At 53.0% G+C, this 22,217-nt stretch overlaps 4 protein-coding genes and 1 pseudogene across 4 annotated transcripts in view; 4 read left to right on the top strand and 1 right to left on the bottom strand.

Annotated features, from left to right (window-relative positions):
- The window catches only part of LOC104564609 (uncharacterized), a 35,957-nt gene extending 18,773 nt beyond the window's left edge, over nt 1-17,184 (top strand). The window contains 1 exon segment of the mRNA XM_088529648.1: nt 16,338-17,184. Within this exon segment, the coding sequence (XP_088385774.1) occupies nt 16,338-17,184 (847 nt within the window).
- On the top strand, nt 583-6,995 carry LOC148593782 (butyrophilin subfamily 1 member A1-like; annotated as a pseudogene).
- LOC104580047 (butyrophilin subfamily 3 member A2) lies at nt 8,467-12,733 on the top strand. Its single transcript, XM_088529621.1, has 7 exons — nt 8,467-8,628; nt 9,116-9,463; nt 9,824-10,105; nt 10,210-10,326; nt 10,489-10,512; nt 12,384-12,404; nt 12,690-12,733. The coding sequence occupies exons 1-7, from the start codon at nt 8,529-8,531 to the stop codon at nt 12,731-12,733; spliced, it is 936 nt and encodes a 311-aa protein (XP_088385747.1). The 5' UTR covers nt 8,467-8,528.
- Nucleotides 13,336-14,418, top strand: LOC148593781 (butyrophilin subfamily 1 member A1-like). The gene is made up of 2 exons (XM_088529620.1): nt 13,336-13,417; nt 13,742-14,418. Exons 1-2 carry the CDS (start codon nt 13,336-13,338, stop codon nt 14,416-14,418), a joined length of 759 nt encoding a protein of 252 aa, XP_088385746.1.
- A 277-nt stretch (nt 17,185-17,461) lies between the features above and the next one.
- LOC148593780 (butyrophilin subfamily 3 member A3-like) lies at nt 17,462-21,203 on the bottom strand. The gene is made up of 6 exons (XM_088529647.1): nt 20,966-21,203; nt 20,325-20,606; nt 20,104-20,220; nt 19,610-19,630; nt 18,471-18,503; nt 17,462-18,138 (listed from the first exon to the last, which is right to left on the bottom strand). Exons 1-6 carry the CDS (start codon nt 21,129-21,131, stop codon nt 17,462-17,464), a joined length of 1,296 nt encoding a protein of 431 aa, XP_088385773.1. The 5' UTR covers nt 21,132-21,203.
- Between the last annotated feature and the right edge of the window lie 1,014 nt (nt 21,204-22,217).

The following is a 22,217-nucleotide window of genomic DNA, read 5'->3' as shown; positions in this document are numbered from 1 at the left end:
AATCTGCAGCTCTGCAGATATCTATGTTGTAGTGATGACGACAAGTCAAACACAGGAGGGGAAGGGCTTTGGAACAGCGGTAGGTGGAAGACCCCCGAATAGCTCAAGAATGTCCCTGCAAGACACAAGTCCCTTGTGATTCCCGGAGTCTTGGAGCTGTGGAAGAAGCAAAGAACCCAGCTCTGCACTTGGGCGGAGCCTGAACATGAGTCCCCTCCCTTCATTGGGCAAATCGCCTGGAGCAAAGGACCCGGGGACAAAGGTTGGAGCCTGGCACTCCCTTAGACCTTGTGCAGCTCCAGCATGTGTGGTGAGTGACTCCTCTCTCCTCAAAAGTTGCTCTTAAAAGCAACTCTATCCCTTTCTCTTGCTCCCTTCCCTCCTTTGGAATCGTGTCCTGCTCCATGCAGGTCCATCCACCTCCTTTGCTGCCTGTTCCCACTTTGTGGAGAAGAAGTTGGGTTGGCTGCTTCTTCCGGGTGGGGATTTCCTGAGTCCTTGTCCTGGAGAAGAGCTTCCCCTTAGTCCCCGCTGCCCGTCTCCTCTCCTCATTTTTCCTTTTCCCTGTGTCTTCTCCAGGTAGACTCTCCGAGGAGATGCTGTTTCTCCTGGGCTGGGGTTGCCCCTGTCTCACCAGCCACCTGCGGATCTTCCTGTGCTCTTTTGTGGTCCTCCACGTTCTCTATGTGGGATCAGGTGGGAATGTCGCCGGTTGATGCAGGGTTCACAAGGGTCTTGCCCAGCTGTGGCTGCCAGATGGGGGTGTCCATGACCAGTAATCTGGGGCGATCAGGGCAGGGAGGAGCTTGTGGGGAGAAGTTTCTGTGGTGTTTGGCACCATCCGGGCTTTCGCTTTCCCTTTTGCTCTCACACGGAGGACGTGTGGGGGCTGGGGTAGCTTCTCAGTCTTGTCCTTTAAGAGCTGTTTATGAGCATGATAAGCAGGAGGTGGAGAGCCCTATGTAGGCTGATCCCAACTCCAGAGGGGATTGGATGATCTTTGCAGGAAACCTCTTTCTCACCTGGGTCCTTCCAGAGTATCTCCGGTGTCTTTGCTTTTCTCTTTTGAGGACACCCAAACACTCACCCCAAATTCTTCACCCTTCTGCCCAAAAGCTTCATCCTACCCATACAAAAGCTCCTTGTCTCTCTCAGTGTCCTTCATGTCCTTCTCCACTCACAGCCCAGCTGAACGTGGTGGGACCAGATCACCCTCTCGGTGCCACCGTGGGGCAGGCGGTTGTGCTGCCCTGTCAGCTCTCCCCTGCCTTGAATGCTCAGACCATGACTGTCAGGTGGATCCGTCATCATGTCTCTCAAACGGTGCATCTCTATCGGGATGGAGAAGAGCTGTATTTTGAGCAGATGGAAGAATATTGAGGGAGGACACAGTTGTCCCATGATGGCCTCATCAGAGGAAGACTGGACTTGATAATTACCGATGTGAGACCTTCTGATGATGGAGCGTATGTCTGCACTGTTCAAGATGATGCTGGTTATGCAGAAGCTGAGGTGGAACTAGAGGTGTCAGGTATGTTGCTGTCTCAGTTTTCTCCTCCAGCCCAGCTGTGTTTCCATGATGTTAGTACTGGACCAAACCAGCTAACTTCAACTTCCCCACTCGAATGGGTATAAAACTGATTCCCCCACTGATGTGGATGGGAAATATGTGTAAAGGTTGAAGCAGATTTCATACCTGGGAGCTGTCAGGAGTCCTCTTTGGTCAATGTGGGTGGTTCTTGTTGGTTTCTTGCCCTGGGTTAGGGGATGCCTGGTCCTGCAGCCTCTTCAGGACACGTTGAGTGGGGATGCACATGGTATCCTCAGAGAACCTATTAAAGTTCTTCCCCCTTTGAAGAGATCTACTCAATACTCAACCCAGGATCATCATTTTCTCCCCAGCCATAGGCTCTTCTCCCCTTGTCTCACTGGAGGGCTACCAGGATGGAGGAATCCGGGTGGTGTGTCGCTCGTCCGGCTGGTTCCCAGAGCCCGATGTGCTGTGGAAGGATCCCCGTGGACAGTGGTTGTCCTCAGTGTCTCAGACACAGTCCCGTGATGAGAAGGGCCTCTTTGGAATAGAGCACAGCATCACTGTTAGAGGGGAGGTAGATGGGAGCTTGTCCTGCGTGGTGAGGAACAGTCGCCTTGGCCAAGAGGAGTCGTCATCTCTGCATATATCAGGTCGGTTCCCCATTGGGGATGTGGAGAACCTCTCATTAGGAGGGAACGAGGATCCTAGGAGGAGAATGAGAGCAGATGAGTAGTGATGTCTCCTTCTTCCTTAGCTCCCTTCTTCCATGATGCCCATCCCTGGAAGGTGGCTCTGGCACTGATGCTGGTGACTCTCTTAATCCTGATACTTGGTTTAAGTGTCTACGCTGTTCACCTGTTCAAGAAGAAAGGTAAAATGTGGGTCAAGGGAGGAACAGGTGTGTTGAAAATGTTGCAGTTTGAAAGCCGCAGTGGTAGTGGTGGTGGGGGGGGAAGGAGATATCAAAAAAAGTATCGGATTCACAAACAGTCTGTGGACTGTAGGTCCAAGCAACTCGAGCAGTAATAGATCGATTATCATCTGGGAACCCCTCATCTAGAAACACTCCTGGTCCCCAGAAGCCTAAAGATTCTTCTCTGTCTAACAATATTCTGTCGCCACCTGAAAGGGAAACTCTCCACAAGTATTCAGTTTCGGTTTCCCCAGGCTTTCTTGAAAATTTAGTCTGCAGTTCTCCTAATTCTGAACCTGAATAAGGAGTAGTCCGAACTGTGGTGCGGGGATTCCGACCTCGGGGACCTTCAGATGTTTCGGTCTTTATCAGCGGCCGAACAGCCACTAATTCTGAGGATTCTTCTTGTATCTCTTTATCTGGCTCTCCCCATATGTCCCCATCCCAGTCCTCAGGCTCAGTGTTAGTAATTAACTTTCTGATTCGCCGCATATTAGGGGGTCGGGGTGCCTGCATCAGCATTGTTTCAATTCGCTGCTCCAGTAACTGGGTACGTCTCTTTTCCTTCTCTAATTCATACCGCAAATGTTGAATTTCTGAATTCTTACCTTGATAATCTAATTTCAATTTCTCAAATATTTTATAGTCCTTCTGCGCCTGAATTAAGCAACCGCCCAGAATAGCACAAATAACACCCTTGCCTTTGCCGTCCTTAAACTTAGCATGGCATTCCTCCATTCTTTGCAAAACCTTTTCAGGATCTGACCAATTATCTCTGGCCCAATCTTCCCCACCTTCTGAGGGACCACATTTCTGTCTCCGTAGGAATTCCTTTATCGACATCCTGCCGACTACGCCAATTTTGTGTTGAAAATGTTGCAGTTTGAAAGCCGCAGTGGTAGTGGTGGTGGGGGGGGAAGGAGATATCAAAAAAAGTATCGGATTCACAAACAGTCTGTGGACTGTAGGTCCGATCGCCTTCCTAGGAGCGAATCGAGTTCCCAAATAGTGTGATCCACTATAAGCTCGACCCTGGCAGTATCGGATTCACGAACAGTCCGTGGACCGTAGGTCCGATCGCCTTCCTAAGAGCGAATCGAGTTCCCAAATAGTGTCACCAGCTATAAGCTCGACTCTGGCAGTATTGGATTCACGAACAGTCTGTCAACTGTAGGTCCGATCGCCTCCCCCCAAACAAGTAGTCGAGTTCACAAACAGTATGATTTATTCAAATGCAACATTTACAAAGCAGGTTTCGGATGTCAGTACAGGAAATTCTCTACTAGAGCGTGGGGTTTTTAGCTAGCCCTGATGTACAAATGTGCAATCATCACTCACCCCAGAAGATGGGAGAGGGCTCTCAGTCTCGAGTCTCCTCAGGCAGCGTCCCAGCGCGAGGGGAGGGAAGGGGGATCAGCCTGTCGACTGACCCAGGAGTTACGATGGTTTCTTCCCTCCAGACTTTTCATCCTTAGTTCACCTTTTATACTTTTCTTTACATTCAGGTGGAGCTTGAGTGACTAGAGTCATACTTAATATTGTTATTGATTGGTGAAAAAGTTTCTCGCTTTCATTTAAAGGTACAGTCAACCGAAAATCTAGAGCGCATGCTCAGTGAGGGGTGGTCGTACCTCGGAGGCGGGTAACTTTTGGGATGGAGGTACGGTTTTCACATTATAATGAGCAAAGTTCAAGCAAAGGTCATCATTTGCCACCTTTGCTGGCTCAGCACCGGACTTGTTATCGTATATCTGTCATTAGACAGCCACTGTGCGGCTTATCACCAGCCCAGCACAGGGAGTGCAACAGAGTTTGGCCGCGGAGCCTTCACTTGGCTCCATCCTCCGTTACTCCCTTTTGCAGCTGTGAGGAGGGGAGATTACGTTGCCCAGGGAACCGTGGAGGAGCAGGGTTCGTGCATACCAACCATCCTGGAAGTGGCAACTGTGCAGCACCCCAAGCAGGCCTCTGTAATGCCAGAGCTGTGTTAGGCCCTAGTTTTCCTCTCAGTTCCTGCTTTCAAACAATTCTTCCACAAACACTCCTTCCACAACAGGGCAAAAAGATGTGATGAGGGAAGGACCATCCAAATAGAAAGGGTTGTTGTTTAGAGGAGTGAAGAGCAGAGGGCAGAGTTCTGGCAAAGGTGGGTCCTCTGTTAATGTCCTCTCCCTTTTTCTTCTCTTTTTAGAGAAATGGTACAGAAACAGTCTGGGTGAGTCTTCCCATTTCCACTTCTGAATCCTTTCTGCAATGTTGTGTTCTTGGCATGGACATGGTTTGATAAAAAAAAAAAAAAAGGAAAGAAAATTTGGGTTGGAACAAGCTCTCATTGAGCTGGAGGTTGTTGTTCCCGTGAGCGCTGGGATGAAGCAGCCTGGGAGCAATGGGAGTGTCTGTGCCAGAGCTGTTCCATGGATATGGGAGAGGAAGAGAAAAAGGGTGGTAAAAGAACCATCCCTGGTGATGCCTCCTCCTGGGGTTGTATCTTGGGTAGGGGAAGCTCCTCTGCTGATGTCCTTCTCCTTTTTTCTTTGCTTTTTGGAGAACTTGTCCAGAGAGATGAGTGAGTGCTGCTCCTTTCTAAGGCTGTGCCCCGTGGTGGATACAAGCATGGTGGTTTGGTTGTTGTGTGGGAGAAAGTTTGGGTTAAAGGAAGCTCAGACTGAGCCTGGGTCTTCTCCATGTGCCCAGGATGGGGTGCAGAAGCCAAAGAGCAGGACTTGCTCCTTCTCGGATTGGGAAGTGGGAAACGAATGTCTCTTTCTGATCATCTTCTGCTTTTCTTTTGCCCTTCAGAGGAAAAAGCAAAGGAACTGGGTGAGTCTGTCTTCTCCTTTCCCCTTTTGAAGTTGTGGTCAAAGGAGTGTCCTTGGGATGGACACCAGCTTCTTGGCTTTTGATCTCTGGGAAAAGGACTGGGTCAATTCAAGCCCAGGATGAACCAGTGCGTGGTCATGTGCCCAGCCTGGGGATACTGCAGGTTGGCACCCATAGGGACCCCAGGCAGTGTTTGGGCATTGGCCCTTCCCTGGGAACGGGGGAGAGGAGCCAACTCCTTTGGGGGTCAGAGCCATCCCCGATGATGCCTTATCCTGTGGCTGCATCTTGGGGATGGGAAGCTCCTCTGCTCATGACTCTTCCTTCTCTTTTTCTTTTTAGATGCAAAGACCACAGAGCTGGGTGAGTCCCTTTTATCGGCTTCCACTTGCAAAAACCTGATCTGTCCTGTCTTGAGCTACCACTTTTCCTGACAAGTGGTCCTACGTTGAGGCCTTTCAAAGCGAGGTCTCAGACTTCCAGAATGATGTGCAGGGAAATGAGACCACCTCAGGGTGACCAGAACAGGGACGGACCCTCTCCCCTGTCCTCAATGTGGCCCTGTGTGTGGTGCTGTGTTGTAACCGGTTCTCATCTTTCCTTGCAGCATGGAGAAGGTTCCTTTTACCTATAGCAAAAGGTAAAGACATTTTATCTTTTCATGCTCACACAGTCCTTTCCTCCTAGGGAAAATCCTCTCCATTTTTTTCTGTGTTTTTATGGGGTAGCTTGGCCTGGATATTTCAGGACCATCCCTGTCTTCAACATGACAGGACAGGCCTTGCACCTTAGAGCATGAACCTGACAGCACCGGGCTCTGTTCCTTCTTGGTGGAGGGAGCTGTCGTGTCCCACCTTAATGAGGGTGGAGAACCAAATAGTTCTTCAAGCCAAAGAGGTCTTCACCCAAACTGTTCCTATCCCAGAGACCTGTCCCAACACTCTGCTTGTTCTTGTGCCTGCAGAGGAGGTTTTCCTGGATCCAAACACAGCTCATCCACAGCTCGTGCTGTCCCAGGACTGCAGAAGTGTGAGATGGGCAGAGACTCACCAGGAGCTCCATACAGATATGAGAGATTCAAACGTTTGTGCTGTGTGCTGGGCCGGGAGGGGTTCTTTGTTGGGAAACACTGCTGGGAAGTGGAGGGGGAGGTAGGTGAAGAACCACACTGGGCCGTGGGGGTGGCTGTTCTTTTCTTGAGGAGGAAGGAAGTGATTTTCCCCAACCCTGAGGAGGGGATCTGGGCTGTGCAGCAACGGAAGGGAAAGTTCGAGGCTCTCACAGATCCTTGCACCCCCTTATTTTTGTCCCCAGTTCCCAAGAGGATCTGGGTAGTTCTGGACTGCACCATAAAGCAGGTGACATTTGTCAGTGGCGATAACGGGGCTGAGATGTTCACATTCAGGTCAATCTCATTCACATGGGGGAAGATCTACCCTTGGTTTTGGGTGGAAAAAGGAGAAGTCCGTGTGTGCCCCAAAGCCAGCACCCTTTCCATGCCCTCACCCCATCCCACCTCCCCTCCAGCCTCTGAGGCCTCCTGCCCTTCTCCAGACACCCCTCTCTCTCCTCTCCTTAGTACTGCAGGAGAAGGGACTCAAGTCAGCTCTGCCCCAACACAGGGTGCGGATAGTGACTGAGGGACAAAGAGGCTCCATGGAGGCTTCAGTCCCTATCCTGGAGTCGGGATGTGGGTTTGGATGCTCGGAGGAGGCTGAGAGACCCTAGGAGACTCCTTGGCCTCATCCCCTGTTCTTAAATGGGCTCAATCCCCCTCTTCCTCCTGGCTCCTCTCTGCTCCATGGGAGTGCGGTTGGGAGCAGGGACACTCCTTGTAGGTGCTACCGTGTCCCGGCTCTTCCTGGGATACCTGGACCTGTAGGTTGGCGTGGGGGAGTCCAGTGGGGCTCCTCCATCCCTCGTGCTGCCTTGGGCTGCCACCACTTCTCAGTGGCATTTTGCTAATATTTATATTGTTTTTCACCTGTAAATAAAGTTTTGTACGTGAATGTGGAACTCCTCGGTGCATTTTTTTTTAATCATTGATGGCCAATTTTCTCCTTCTGGAAGTTTGCAGCATTGGGATCCGGAGGCGGTTGGGAGTCAAGGACAAAGCAGGGCCTGGGCAGTGCTGGGCTGGGAGCTGGCAGCATCCGGGGGCTGCCCCCGGGTCCAGGATTGGGATGGAGCATTTGGGGCATTGGGAAGGGCTCTATGAGCCACCTGCATCTGCTCAGAGATGGGTATGGACCTTGTGGAACATCTCAAGGTGGCTACAGGTATCCCCTCTGCACTAGCATTGGTGTGACTATGGGTCCACCTGCCCCTTCGGGGATGGTTGTTGGTTCCTCCTCACCCTTGGGGATGAAGATGGAACCTCTGACACCTTTAGGGATGGGAATGATCCCTCTGAATCTTTTGGAATGGATATGGACCCTCCAACACCTTTTGGGACGGGAATGGACTCCCCTGCACCTTTCAAGGTGGATACAGACCCTCTGAACCTGTATTGATGGGAACCAGTCCTGGCTTTTGGAGATAGTCAGCAGAAGGATGAAGGGCAAGGGGCAGTATTTAAAAGATGGCAAATTCCGATAAATAAAAAGAGGTTGAGGGGAAGCCCTTCAACCTGAGGACAGCTGAGTGTTGGGACAGAAGGACGGGAAATCTGCAGCTCTGCAGATATCTATGTTGTAGTGTTGAAGACAAGTCAAACACAGGAGGGGAAGGGCTTTGGAACAGCGGTAGGTGGAAGACCCCCGAATAGCTCAAGGATGTCCCTGCAAGACACAAGTCCCTTGTGATTCCCGGAGTCTTGGAGCTGTGGAAGAAGCAAAGAACCCAGCTCTGCACTTGGGCGGAGCCTGAACATGAGTCCCCTCCCTTCATTGGGCAAATCGCCCAGAGCAAACGATCGGAGAAGAAAGGTTGGAGCCGGGCGCTCCCTTAGACCTTGTGCAGCTCCAGCACGTCTGGTGAGTGAATCCTCTCTCCTCAAAATCTGCTCTTAAAATCAACTCTATCCCTTTCTCTTGCTCCCTTCCCTCCTTTGGAATCGTGTCCTGCTCCATGCAGGTCCATCCACCTCCTTTGCTGCCTGTTCCCACTTTGTGGAGAAGAAGTTGGGTTGGCTGCTTCTTCCGGGTGGGGATTTCCTGAGTCCTTGTCCTGGAGAAGAGCTTCCCCTTAGTCCCCGCTGCCCGTCTCCTCTCCTCATTTTTCCTTTTCCCTGTGTCCTCTCCAGGTAGAGTCTCCGAGGAAATGCTGTTTCTCCTGGGCTCGGGTTGCCCCCTTCTCACCAGCCACCTGCGGATCTTCCTGTGCTGTTTTGTGGTCCTCCACGTTCTCCATGTGGGATCAGGTGGGAATGTCGCCGGTTGATGAAGGGTTCACAAGGGTCTTGCCCAACTGTGGCTGCCAGATGGGGGTGTCCATGACCAGTAATCTGGGGCGATCAGGGCAGGGAGGAGCTTGTGGGGAGAAGTTTCTGTGGTGTTTGGCACCATCCGGGCTTTCGCTTTCCCTTTTGCTTTCACACGGAGGACGTGTGGGGGCTGGGGTAGCTTCTCAGTCTTGTCCTTTAAGAGCTGTTTATGAGCATGATAAGCAGGAGGTGGAGAGCCCTATGTAGGCTGATCCCAACTCCAGAGGGGATGGGATGATCTTTGCAGGAAACCTCATTCTCACCTGGGTCCTTCCAGAGTATCTCCGGTGTCTTTGCTTTTCTCTTTTGAGGACACCCAAACACTCACCCCAAATTCTTCACCCTTCTGCCCAAAAGCTTCATCCTACCTGTACAAAAGCTCCTTGTCTCTCTCACTGTCCTTCATGCCCTTCTCCACTCACAGCCCAGCTGAAGGTGGTGGGACCAGACCGCCCTCTCAGTGCCACCGTGGGGGAAGAGGTTGTGCTGCCCTGTCAGCTCTCCCCTACCTTGAATGCTCAGACCATGACTGTCAGGTGGATCCGTCATCATGTATCTGAAACAGTGCACCTCTACCATGGTGGAGGGGACCTGTATTTGGAGCAGATGAGAGAATATCGAGGGAGGACAGATTTGTCCCCTGTTGACCTCACCAGAGGAAAACTGGACCTGCTAATTGCCAATGTGGGACCCTCTGATGATGGACTGTATGTCTGCACTGTTCAAGATGATGCCAGTTATGCAGAAACTGCAATGGAACTGGAGGTGTCAGGTGTGTTACTGGATCAGGTTTTACCTAGACTTTAGCTACATTTCCATGATGTTAGTTCTGGACCATAACAACAAAGTCCACCTTCCCCACTCGAATGGGCAAGAAAATGATTACCTCACCAATGCAGATGGGAAATGTGGTAGGTTTGAGGCAGATTTTGTGCCTGAGTTTGTAAGGAATCCTCTTTGGTCAATGTGGGTGGTTCTTGTTGGTTTCTTGCCCTGGGTTAGGGGATGCCTGGTCCTGCGGCCTCTTCAGGACACTTTGGGTGGGGATGCACCTCAGAGAACCTATTAAAGTTCTTCCTCTCTTGAAGGGATCCACTCAACACTCAACTCAGGATCATCATTTTCTCCCCAGCCATAGGCTCCTCTCCCCTTGTCTCACTGGAGGGCTACCAGGATGGAGGAATCCGGGTGGTGTGTCGCTCGTCCGGCTGGTTCCCAGAGCCCGACGTGCTGTGGAAGGATCCCCGTGGACAGCATTTGGCCTCGGTGTCTCAGACACAGTCCCGTGATGAGAAGGGCCTCTTTGGAATAGAGCACAGCATCACCGTGAGAGGGGAGGTAGATGAGAGCTTGTCCTGCGTGGTGAGGAACAGCCGCCTTGGCCAAGAGGAGTCGTCATCTCTGCATATATCGGGTCGGTTCCCCATTGGGGATGTGGAGAACCTCCCATTAGGAGGGAACGAGGGTCCTAGGAGGAGAATGAGAGCAGATGAGTAGTGATGTCTCCTTCTTCCTTAGCTCCCTTCTTCCATGATGCCCATCCCTGGAAGGTGGCTCTAGTTGTGATGCTGGTGACTCTCTTAATCCTGATACTTGGTTTAAGTGTCTACGCTGTTCTCCTGTTCAAGAATAAAGGTAAAATGCGGGGCAAAAGAGAAACGGGGCAAAAAGATGTGATGAGGGAAGGACTATCTGGATGGAAAGGGGTGTTGCTTGGAGGGGTGAAGAGCAGAGGGCAAAGTTCTGGCAAAGGTGGGTCCTCTGTTAATGTCCTCTCCCTTTTTCTTTTCCTTTTAGAGAAACAGTACAGAAACAGTCTGGGTGAGTCTTCCCATTTCCACTGCTGAATCCTTTCTGCAATGTTGTGTTCTTGGCATGGACATGGTTTGATAAAAAAAAAAAAAAAAAGGAAAGAAAATTTGGGGTGGAACAAGCTCTCATTGAGCTGGAGGTTGTTGTTCCCGTGAGCGCTGGGATGAAGCAGCCTGGGAGCAACGGGAGTGTCTGTGCCTGAGCTGTTCCATGGATATGGGAGAGGAAGAGAAAAAGGGTGGTCAGAACCAGGAAGCAGGAAACGAATGTCTCTTTCTGATGATCTTCTGCTTTTCTTTTGTCTTTCAGAGGAAAAAACAAAGGAACTGGGTGAGTCTGTCTTCTTTCCCCTCCTGAAGTCATGTACGAAGGGATGTCCTTGGGATGGACACCAGCTTCTTGGGTTTGGCTCTTGCCTGGGAAAAGGCCTGGGTCTAATCAATCTCAGGCTGAGCCAGTGCGTGCTCCATGTCCCCAGCATGGGGATGCTGCAGGTTGGCACCCATAGGGACCCCAGGCAGTGTTTGGGCATTGTCACTTCCCTGGGAATGGGGGAGAGGAGCCAACTCCTGTGGGGATCAGAGCCGTCCCCAGCGATGCCTTCTGAGATTGTATCTTGGGTACTGGAAGCTCCTCTGCTGATGTCCTCTTCCTTTTCCTTTGCTTTTCAGAGGACCGGTCCAGAAAGTTGGGTGAGTGCTGTTCCTGTCTAAGGCTGTGCCCTGGGTGGATACAAGCGTGGTGGTTTGGTTGTTGTGTGGGAGAGGGTTTGGGTTAAAGGAAGCTCAGACTGAGCCAGGGTCTTCTCCATGTGCCCAGGATGGGGTGCAGAAGCCAAAGAGCAGGACTTGCTCCTTCCAGGGTTGGGAAGTGGGAAACGAATGTCTCTTTCTGATCATCTTCTGCTTTTCTTTTGCCCTTCAGATGAAAAAACAAAGGAACTGGGTGAGCCTGTCTTCTCCTTTCCCCTTTTGAAGTTGTGGTCAAAGGAATGTCCTTGGGATGGGCACCAGACTCTTCGGTTTGGCTCTAGCTTGGGAAAAGGCCTGGGTCTAATCAAGCCCAGGTTGAGTCAGTGCATGGTCCATGTCCCCAGCATGGGGATGCTGTGGGCTGGCAGTGTTTGGGCATTTTCACTTCCCTGGGAATGGGGGAGCGGAGCCAACTCCTCTGGGGATCAGAGACATCCCCAGCGATGCCTTCTTCTGCGGTTGTATCTTGGGGATGGGAAGCTCCTCTGCTAATGTCCTCTTCCTTTTCTTTTGCTTTTCAGAGAACTTGTCCAGAAAGATGGGTGAGTGCTGTTCCTGTCTAAGGCTGTGCCCCTGGGTGGATACAAGCATGGTGGTTTGGTTGTTGTGTGGGAGAAAGTTTGAGTTAAATGAAACTCTAGCTGAGACAGGGTCTTGTCCATGTGCCCAGGATGCAGGGCAGGACTTGCTCCTTCTAGGGTTGGGAAATGGGAAACGAATGTCTCTTTCTGATCATCTTCTGCTTTTCTTTTGCCTTTCAGAGGAGAAAACAAAGGAACTGGGTGAGTCTGTCTTCTCTTTTCCACTCCTGAGGTGATGTACGAAGGGATGTCCTTGGGATGCACACCAGCTCTTGGGTTTGGCTCTTGCCTGGGAAAAGGCCTGGGTCTAATCAAGCCCAGGTTGAGCCAGTGCGTGCTCCATGTCCCCAGGATGGGGATGTTGCAGGTTGGCACCCATAGGGACCCCGGGCAGTGTTTGGGCATTGTCACTTCCCTGGGAATGGGGGAGCGGAGCCAACTCCTCTGGGGATCAGAGCCATCCCCCGTGATGCCTTCTTCTGCGATTGTATCTTGGGGATGGGAAGCTCCCCTGCTGATGTCCTCTTCCTTTTCCTTTGCTTTTCAGAGAACCTGTCCAGAGAGATGGGTGAGTGCTGTTCCTGTCTAAGGCTGTGCCCTGGGTGGATACAAGCATGGTGGTTTGGTTGTTGTGTGGGAGAGGGTTTGGGTTAAAGGAAGCTCAGACTGAGCCAGGGTCGTCTCCATGTGCCCAGGATGGGGTGCAGAAGCCAAAGAGCAGGACTTGCTCCTTCTGGGGTTGGGAAGCAGGAAATGAATGTGTCATTCTGATCATCACCTGCTTTTTTTTTGCCTTTCAGAGGAAAAAACAAAGGAACTGGGTGAGTCTGTCTTCTCCTTTTCCCTTTTGAAGTTGTGGTCAAAGGAGTGTCCTTGGGATGGACACCAGCTTCTTGACTTTTGTTCTTGTCTGGGAAAAGGACGTGGTTAAATCCAGCTCGTGCTGAGCCGGTGTGTTGTCCACGTGCCCAGGATGGGGATGCAGCAGACTGGCACTCTCTGGAAGTGCCAGCAGTATCTGGGCATTGCCCCTTCCCTGGGAATGAGGAAGAGAAACCAACTCCGGGCGTAGAGTCATCCCCAGTGATGCCTTCTCCTGCGGTTGCATCTTGGCGATGGGAGGCTCCTCTGCTCATGACTTCTTTTTCTTTCACTTTTCAGAGGCAAAGGCTTCAGAGCTGGGTGAGTCTCTATTTCCTGATTTCACTTATAAACCCTCTGCAAAAAGCTGATCTCTTCAGCCCCAAGGTGGCTTTTCCTGACTGCGGTCCCAGGTTGAGGCCTTTCAAAGCGAGGTCTCAGATCTCCAGAGAGCCCCCAAACACTGTCCTGGGAGAGGAGGATCTCAGGGGTGTCTGGAAAGCCCTTGCCCAGCACTGGAAGCTCTGCCTTGTCCCTCTCCAAAAAAGCAGTGACTGGTCTGGGGACACCCTAGTGAGATGTGTGGGGTGAGAACAGGACTGGACTCTCTTCCCTGCCCATGTCCTCAGTGTGGCCCCATGTGGGGACAAGCATGGTGTTATAACCGGCTCTCATCTTTCCTTGCAGCGTGGAGAAGAATCATTTTCCCTGTAAACACAGGTAAAGACAGTTTGTCCTTTTATCCTTCCTCAGTCCTTTCCTTCTATGGAAAGTCCTCTTCATTTTTTTTCTGTGTTTCTATTGGGTAGATGGGCCTGGACATTTCTGGACCGTCCCTGTCCTCAATAGACAGTCCATGACTTGTATCTTAGAGCACGAACCTGACAGCACCAGGCCTTGTTCCTCCTTGGTGGAGGGAGCTGTCGTGTCCCACCTTAATGAAAGTGGAGAACCAAATTGTTCTTCAAGCCAAAGAGGTCTTCACCCAAACTGTTACTATCCCAAAGACCCGTGCCAACACTCTGCTTGTTCTTGTGCCTGCAGAGGAGGTTTTCCTGGATCCAGACACAGCTCATCCACAGCTCGTACTGTCCCAGGACTGCAGAAGTGTGAGATGGACCAAAACACAGCAGCACCTTCCATACAGCTACAAGAGATTCGAACGACTGTGCTGTGTGCTGGGCCAGGAGGGATTCAGTGAGGGGAGACACTGCTGGGCAGTGGAGGGGGAGGTGGGTGATGAGACACACTGGGCCGTGGGGGTGGCCGCTGAGTCTTTGTGGAGGAAGAGATTGGTCTCTCCCAGTCCTTTAGAAATGATCTGGGCTGTGCAGCAACAGAAGGGAAAGTTCGAGGCTCTCACAGCCTCTCGCATCCCCTTGTCCTTGTCTCCAGTTCCCAAGAGGATCTGGGTAGTTCTGGACTGCACAGAAAGGCAGGTGACATTTGTCAATGCCGATAACGGGGCTGAGATCTACACATTTGGGTCAATCTCATTCACATGGGGGAATATCTACCCTTGGTTTTGGGTGGAAAAAGGAGAAGTTCATGTGTGCCCCAAGGCCAGCACCCTTTCCATGCCCTCACCCCATCCCACCTCCCCTCCAGCCTCCAAGGCCTCCTGCCCTTCTCCAGACACCCCTCTCGCTCCTCTCCTTGGTGCTGCAGGAGAAGGGACTCAAGTCAGCTCAGTCCCAACGCAGGGAGCGGACAGTGGCTGAGGGGCAAAGAGGCTCCATGGAGGCTCCAGTCCAATCCTGGAGTCAGGATGTGGGTTTGGATGCTTGGAGGAGGCTGAGAGACCCTAGGAGACCCCTTAGCCTCATCCTCTCTTCTTAAATGGCCTCAATCTCCCTCTTCCTGCTGGCTCCTCTCTGCTCCATGGGAGCAGGGACACTCCTTGTAGGTGCTACCGTGTCCCGGCTCTTCCTGGGATACCTGGACCTGCAGGTTGGCATGGGGGAGTCCAATGGGGCTCCTCCATCCTCGTGCTGTGTCGGGTTGTGGTGTTTTGCTTAAGTGAAAAGCTTTTTACTGCTAAATAAAGTTTTTTACATGAATGTGGAGGCTTCCTGTGGAGCTCCGATCCTGCGGTCCACACCGGGGAGAATCCCTACGACTGCTCCCAATGTGGGAAGCGCTTCAGCGTGAGCTCCAAGAGGATCCGGCCCTTGCAAGCCGCACTCAGCCAATGTGGCTCATCCCAGCTCCCGGTTGGAAAAATCCCGCAGCTCCCGGCAGGGCCTTCCCGGCTCCTCGGGAGCCTTCCCGGTTTGCTCCGTGTGGCTCCTTCCTGGGGACCATAGCGGGACCGGGAGCGGGCGGACACAGGGCGACCCGGGCAGCCGATCCGGGCCGGACCGGGGCGCAGGAAGGGGCGGGAGCAGCACGGAGAGGCCGTGCCGGGAAGCGGCCGGAGCGGAATCACGACCGGTTCTTGCTCCGTGGCTGCGGGTGCAGGTACCGGTGGGACTGCACGGAGGGTTGCACCGGGGGTTGCACAGCGAATTGCACAGGCGGTTGCACCGGCGGTTGCACCGGAGATTGCACAGGCGGTTGCACCGGCGATTGCACCGGGGGCTACACTGGTGGTTGCACCAGCAGTGGCACCGGGGGTTGCACCAGCAGTTGTACCAGGGATTGCACTGGCAGTTGCACCAGGGGTTGCACCAAGAGGGTTGCACCGGGGGCTACACTGGTGGTTGCACCGGGGGTTGCACTGGGGGCTGTACTGGTGGTTGCACCGGGGGTTGCATCAGGGTTGCACCAGCAGTTGTACCGGGGTTGCACTGAGGCGGTTGCACCAGCAGTTGCACCAGGGGTTGCACCAAGAGGGTTGAACTGGGGGCTACAGTGGGGGTTGCACTGGGGGCTGCACTGGTGGTTGCAGCAGGGTTGCACCAGCAGTTGCACCGGGGTTGCACTGGTGGTTGCACCAGGGGTTGCACCGGGAGTTGCACCAGCAGTTGCACCGAGAGGGTTGCACTGGGGGGCTGCACTGGTGGTTGCACCGGGGGTTGCACTGGGGGCTGCACTGGTGGTTGCACCAGGGATTGCACCAAGAGGGTTGCACTGGGGGGCTGCACTGGTGGTTGCACCAGGGGTTGCACCAGCAGTTGCACCGGGGTTGCACCGGGGGTTGCACTGGGGGGGTTGCACCGGGGGCAGTTCTGTCCCTCTGTGCCCATCTCCTGCTCACAACCATCCCTGCCCCTTCCAGCCACGGAGCTTCCCGTCCCGGAGCAGCCCCATGGAGCGGACGGAAGAGCTCCCGGTGCCCCGGGCAAGGGACACGGGGAGGCTGCAGGAGACCCCGTCATGGATAAGGAGCCCCTTGCGTCCCAGCTCCATCCTCCCTCGGGTGTCCTGTACTGAGTACGGAGTCGTGGATGCGGCTCCGCGCAGCGTGACGTGGTTTCCCTTGCAGAAATAAGCCATTTCTCTCATTTTTAAACCCAGAATTTGCCCAGGATGATGCTGAGGAAGGCAAAGGGCCCGGCCTGGTGCCGGCAAAGGGGGAAAGGAGCCAATGGGAAGCCACGAGCATAGGAAATGGCATGGGGAAGGACATGGATTGGCTCGTCCCATGAGACCGAGGCCTCAAGGAATCCAAAGGTCGAACCCTCGGCAAGGAGAAGAGATTCCCGTGCAAGGAATGCGGGAGAAATTTTGGCCAGAGCTCCAACCTGATCGTGCATCAGTGAATCCACACCGGGGACAAGCCCTACAAGTGTGACAAGTGCGGCAAGTGCTTTCGGCAGAGCTCCAACCTCATCGTGCACCAGAAAACACACGCGGGACAGAAGCTCTACGAGTGCCCCAAGTGTCACAAGTGCTTCCCGGACCGGTCCCTGCTCATCTGGCACAAGAGGATTCACGTGGGCGAGAAACCTTTCCAATGCCCGCAGTGTGGGAAAAGCTTCATCCATGAATCCCGGCTCCTTGTGCACAAGAAGGCGCACGCGGGAGAACAGGTCTACCCGTGTCCCGAATGCGGGAAACGCTTCCAGCGCACGCACACGGGCGAGAAGCCCTTTCACCGCTCCCAATGCAAGAAGTTCTTCCGCAGGAGATCCACGCTTTTCCGGCACGAGCGGCTGCACACGGGCCTTAAACCCTACGGATGCTCCGAGTGCAGCAAGAGCTTCGGACAGAGCGGGGACCTCGTCGCCCACCAGCGCTTCCACACGGGTGAGAGGCCCTTCCAGTGCTCCCAGTGCCGCAAATCCTTCAGCAACTGCTCCAGCCTCATCCGGCACCAGCGGCTTCAAGTGGGGGACAAGCCCTACAAGTGTCACGAGTGCGGCAAGGGCTTCGGCCAGAGCTCGGACCTCATCGCGCACTGAAGGATGCACACGGGCGAGAAGCCGTATCCGTGCCCGGTGTGGACCGCAGGATCGGAGCTCCACGGGAAAACTCCACATTCATGTAAAAAACTTTATTTAGCAGTAAAAAAGATTTTACTTAAGGAAAACGCCACAACCTGACGCAGCACGAGGGATGGAGGAGGCCCATTGGACTCCCCCATGCCAACCTACAGGTCCAGGTATCCCAGGAAGAGCCGGGACACGGTAGCACCTACAAGGAGTGTCCGCGCTCCCATGGAGCAGAGAGGAGCCAGCAGGAAGAGGGAGATTGAGGCCATTTAAGAAGAGGGGATGAGGCTGGGGGGTCCCCTAGGGTCTCTCAGCCTCCTCCAAGCATCCAAACCTCCATCCCAGCTCCAGGATTGGGACTGGAGCCTCCATGGAGCCTCTTTGCCCCTCAGCCACTGGCTGCTCCCTGTGTTGGGACTGAGCTGACTTGAGTCCCTTCTCCTGCAGCACCAAGGAGAGGAGTGAGAGGGGTGTCTGGAGAAGGGCAGGAGGCCTCGGAATCTGGAGGGGAGGTGAGATGGGGTGAGGACGTTGGGAAGGTGCTGGCCTTGGGGCACACACGAACTTCTCCTTTTTCCACCCAAAACCAAGGGTACATCTTCTTCCACGTGAATGAGGTTGCCCTGAATGTGAAGATCTCAGCCCCATTATCGGCATTGAGAAACGTCACCTGCTTTGCTGAACAGTCCAGAGCTACCCAGATCCTCTTGGGTACTGGGGACAAAAATAAGGGGGTGCGAGGCTCTGTGAGAGCCTCGAACTTTCCCTTCTGTTGCTGCACAGCCCAGATCCATTCCTCAGGGCTGGGAGAGATCTCAGCCTTCCTCTTCAAGAAAGCACTGGCCACCCCCACTGCCCAGCGTGGCTCTTCACCCACCTCCCCTTCCACCTCCCAGCAATGTCTCCCCTCAGTGAACCCCTCCTGGCCCAGCACACAGGACAAGCGTTCAATTCTCTTCGGATTGTTTGGGAGGTCTTGCCCAGTCTCTCCCCATCTCACACTTCTGCAATCCTGGGACAGCACGAGCTGTGGATGAGCTGTGTCTGGATCCAGGAAAACCTCCTCTGCAGGCACAAGAACAGGCAGAAAGATGGGGCAGGTCTTTGAGACAGGAACAATTTGGGTGAGGACCTCTTGGGCTTGAAGAGCTCTTTGGTTCTCCACCCTCACTGAGATGGGACATGACAGCTCCCTCCACCAAGGAGGAACAAGGCCACATGCCCTCAAGTTCAGGCTCTAAGGTACAAGTCCTGTCCAGTCACGGACTGTCTGTTGAGGACAGCGATAGCCCAGAAATGTCCAGGCCAATGGCCCCTCTGCACACACGGGAAAAGAGAAGAGGATTTTCCCTAGGAGGAAAGGACCGTGAGAGGACAAAAGCACTAAATGTCTTTACCTTTTTCTATAGGCAAAATGCTTCTTCTCCACTCTGCAAGGAAAGATGAGAGTCAGTTAAAACACAGCCCCTTTCCTCATACAGGGCCACAATGAGGACACAGACAGGGGAGAGGGTCCAGTCTTGTTCTGGGCACCCCAAGATAGTCTCATTTCCCTGCACATCTCACTGGGGTTTCCCCACACCAGCCACTGCATTGGTGGAGAGGGGCAGGGCAGAGCACCCAGAACCAAGCAAGGGCTCAAGGACTTTCCAGAAACCCCTGAGATCCTCCTAAGTCAGGACAGAGGTTTGAGCCCTTGCCCTCAAAGGCCTCAACCTGGGATGGCAGTCAGGAAAAGCTACCTCGAGACAGGAGAGATCTGTTTCTTGCAGGGGTTATAGAAGTGGAACCGAGAAAAAGAAACTCACCCAGCTCCCCTGTCTTTGCCTCTGAAAAGAAAAAGAAATGGAAGGGTCATGAATAGAGAAGCTCCCCATTCCCAAGATACAATCGCAGGAGAAGGCATCACTGGGGATGGCTCTGATCCCCAGAGGAGTTGGCTCCGCTCCCCCATTCCCAGGGAAGTGACAATGCCCTGACACTGCCCGGGGTCCCTATGGGTGCCAACCTGCAGCATCCCGATCCTGGGGACATGGACCATGCACTGACTCAACCTGGGCTTGATTAGACTCAGTCCTTTTCCCAGGCAAGAGCCAAACCCAAGAAGCTGGTGTCTGTCCTAAGGACATCCTTTTGTAGAACACCTTTAGAAGGCAAAGAGAAAGAAAAACTCACCCAGCTCCTTCTCTTTTTCTCCTGAAAAGCAAAACAAAATGAAGATTCCATCAGAAGGGGTCCCCCCTGTCCCCCATCCTGGAAGGGGCAGGTCCTGCTCCTTGTCTTCTACCACCTCTTTTTCCCCATATCCAGGCAACCAGCAATGCCCACACACCTGTGAGGCAGGTCCTCATCCCAAACTTCTGCATCCCCATGCTGAGGACAAGGACAGTGCAACGACTCGGTGTGATCAAGGCTGAGAGCTTGTTTTAACCTTGTCCTTTTACCGGACAAGAACCAAACCCAAGAGCCTGGTGTCCATCCCAAGGACATCCCTTCGTACATGACTTCAGGAGGGGAAAGGAGAAGACAGACTCACCCAGTTCCTTTGTTTTTTCCTCTGAAAGGCAAAAGAAAAGCAGAAGATCATCAGAAAGAGACATTCGTTTCCTGCTTCCTGGTTCTAGCCACCCTTTTTCTCTTCCTCTCCCATATCCATGGAACAGCTCATGCACAGACACTCCCATTGCTCCCAGGCTGCTTCATCCCAGCACTCATGGGATCAACAACCTCCGGCTCAATGAGAGCTTCTTCCAACCCTTTTTTTTTTTTTTTTTATCAAACCGTGTCCATGCCAAGAACACAACATTGCAGAAAGGATTCAGCAGTGGAAATGGGAAGACTCACCCAGACAGTTTCTGTACCGTTTCTCTAAAAGGAAAAGAAAAAGGGAGAGGACATTAACAGAGGACCCCCCTTTGCCAGAACTCTGCCCTCTGCTCTTCACTCCTCTAAACAACATCCCTTTCTATCTGGATGGTTCTTCCCTCACCACATCTTTTTGCCCCGTTCCTCCTTTGCCCCATATTTTACCTTTCTTCTTGAACAGGTGAACAGCGTAGACACTTAAACCAAGTATCAGGATTAAGAGAGTCACCAGCATCAGTGCCAGAGCCACCTTCCAGGGATGGGCATCATGGAAGAAGGGAGCTAAGGAAGAAGGAGACATCACTACTCATCTGCTCTCACTCTCCTCCTAGGACCCTCGTTCCCTCCTAATGGGAGGTTCTCCACATCCCCAATGGGGAACCGACCTGATATATGCAGAGATGACGACTCCTCTTGGCCAAGGCGACTGTTCCTCACCACGCAGGACAAGGTCCCATCTACCTCCCCTCTCACGGTGATGCTGTGCTCTATCCCAAAGAGGCCCTTCTCATCACGGGAATGTCGCTGAGACACCGAGGCCAAATGCTGTCCACGGGGATCCTTCCACAGCACCTCAGGCTCTGGGAACCAGCCAGACGAGCGACACACCACATGGATTCCTCCATCCTGGTAGCCCTCCAGTGAGACAAGGGGAGAGGAGCCTATGGCTGGGGAGAAAATGATGATCCTGAGTTGAGTGTTGAGTGGATCCCTTCAAGAGAGGAAGAACTTTAATAGGTTCTCTGAGGTGCATCCCCACCCAACGTGTCCTGAAGAGGCTGCAGGACCAGGCATCCCCTCACACAAAGCATGAAGCGCACAAGAACCACCCACATTGATCAAATTGGTTTCCTGACCACTACAGGCACAAAGTCTGCTTCAGTTCTCACACACTTCCCATCCACATTGATGGGACAATCACTTTTACATCCATTTGAGTGGGAAGCTGAACTTAGTTATCATGGTCCAGAACTAACATCAAGGAAATGTAGCTAAACTCTGGGTAAGACCTGAGCCAGTAACACACCTGAAACCTCCAGTTCCACCACCATTTCTGCATAACTCTCATCATCTTGAACAGTGCAGACATACGCTCCATCATCAGAAGGTCTCACATTGGCAATTTTCAAGTCCAGGCTTCCTTTGATGAGGCCATCATAGGACAACTTTGTCCTCCCTTGATATTCTTCCATCTGCTCAAAATACAGCTCTTCTCCATCCCGGTAGAGATGCACCGTTTGAGAGACATGATGACGGATCCACCTGACAGTCATGGTCTGAGCATTCAAGCTGGGCAAGAGCTGACAGGGCAGCACAACCGCCTGCCCCACAGTGGCACTGAGAGGGCGGCCTGGTCCCACCACCTTCAGCTGGGCTGTGAGTGGAGAAGGACATGAAGGACACTGAGAGAGACAAGGAGCTTTTGTACAGGTAGGATGAAGCTTTTGGGCAGAAGGGTGAAGAGTTTGGGGTGGGTGTTTGGGTGTCCTCAGAAGAGAAAAGCAAAGACACCGGAGATACTCTGGAAGGACCCAGGTGAGAATGAGGTTTCCTGCAAAGATCATCCCATCCCCTCTGGAGTTGGGATCAGCCTACATAGGGCTCTCCACCTCCTGCTTATCATGCTCATAAACAGCTTAATAATGTCTTGAAGGACAAGACTGAGAAGCTACCCCAGCCCCCACGTCCTCCATGCGAGAGCAAAGGGGAAAGTGAAAGCCCAGATGGGGACAAATTCCACGGACACTTCTCCTCCCCACAACCTCCTCCCTCCCTGATCGCCCCAGATTCCTGATCATGGAGACCCCAATCTGACAGCCACAGCTGGGCAAGACCCTTGTGAACCCCGCAAGAACCAGCGACATTCCCACCTGATCCCACGTGGAGAACCACAAAACAGCACAGGAAGATCCGCAGGTGGCTGGTGAGACAGGGGCAACCCAAGCTCAGGAGAAACAGCATTTCCTCGGAGAGTCTACCTGGAGAGGACACAGGGAAAAGGAAAAATGAGGAGAGGGGCAGCGGAGACCAAGGGGCAGCTCTTCTCCAGGACAAAGACTCAGGAATTTCCCACCAGGATGAAGCAGCCAACCCAACTTCTTCTCCACAAAGTGGGAACAGGCAGCAAAGGAGGTTGGATAGACCCTGCATGGAGCAGGACACGATTCCAAAGGAGGGAAGGGAGCAAGAGAAAGGGATAGAGTTGCTTTTAAGAGCAGATTTTGAGGAGAGAGGATTCACTCACCGGACGTGTTGGAGCTGCACAAGGTCTAAGGGAG

This window comes from Tinamus guttatus, unplaced genomic scaffold, assembly GCF_059628265.1.
Source record: "Tinamus guttatus ecotype Peru unplaced genomic scaffold, ASM5962826v1 Tinamus_guttatus_pri_ptg000334l, whole genome shotgun sequence".
NCBI lineage: Eukaryota > Metazoa > Chordata > Aves > Tinamiformes > Tinamidae > Tinamus > Tinamus guttatus.
Note: the sequence above shows the minus strand (reverse complement) of the source record. Positions and strands in the feature narration are given on the sequence as shown.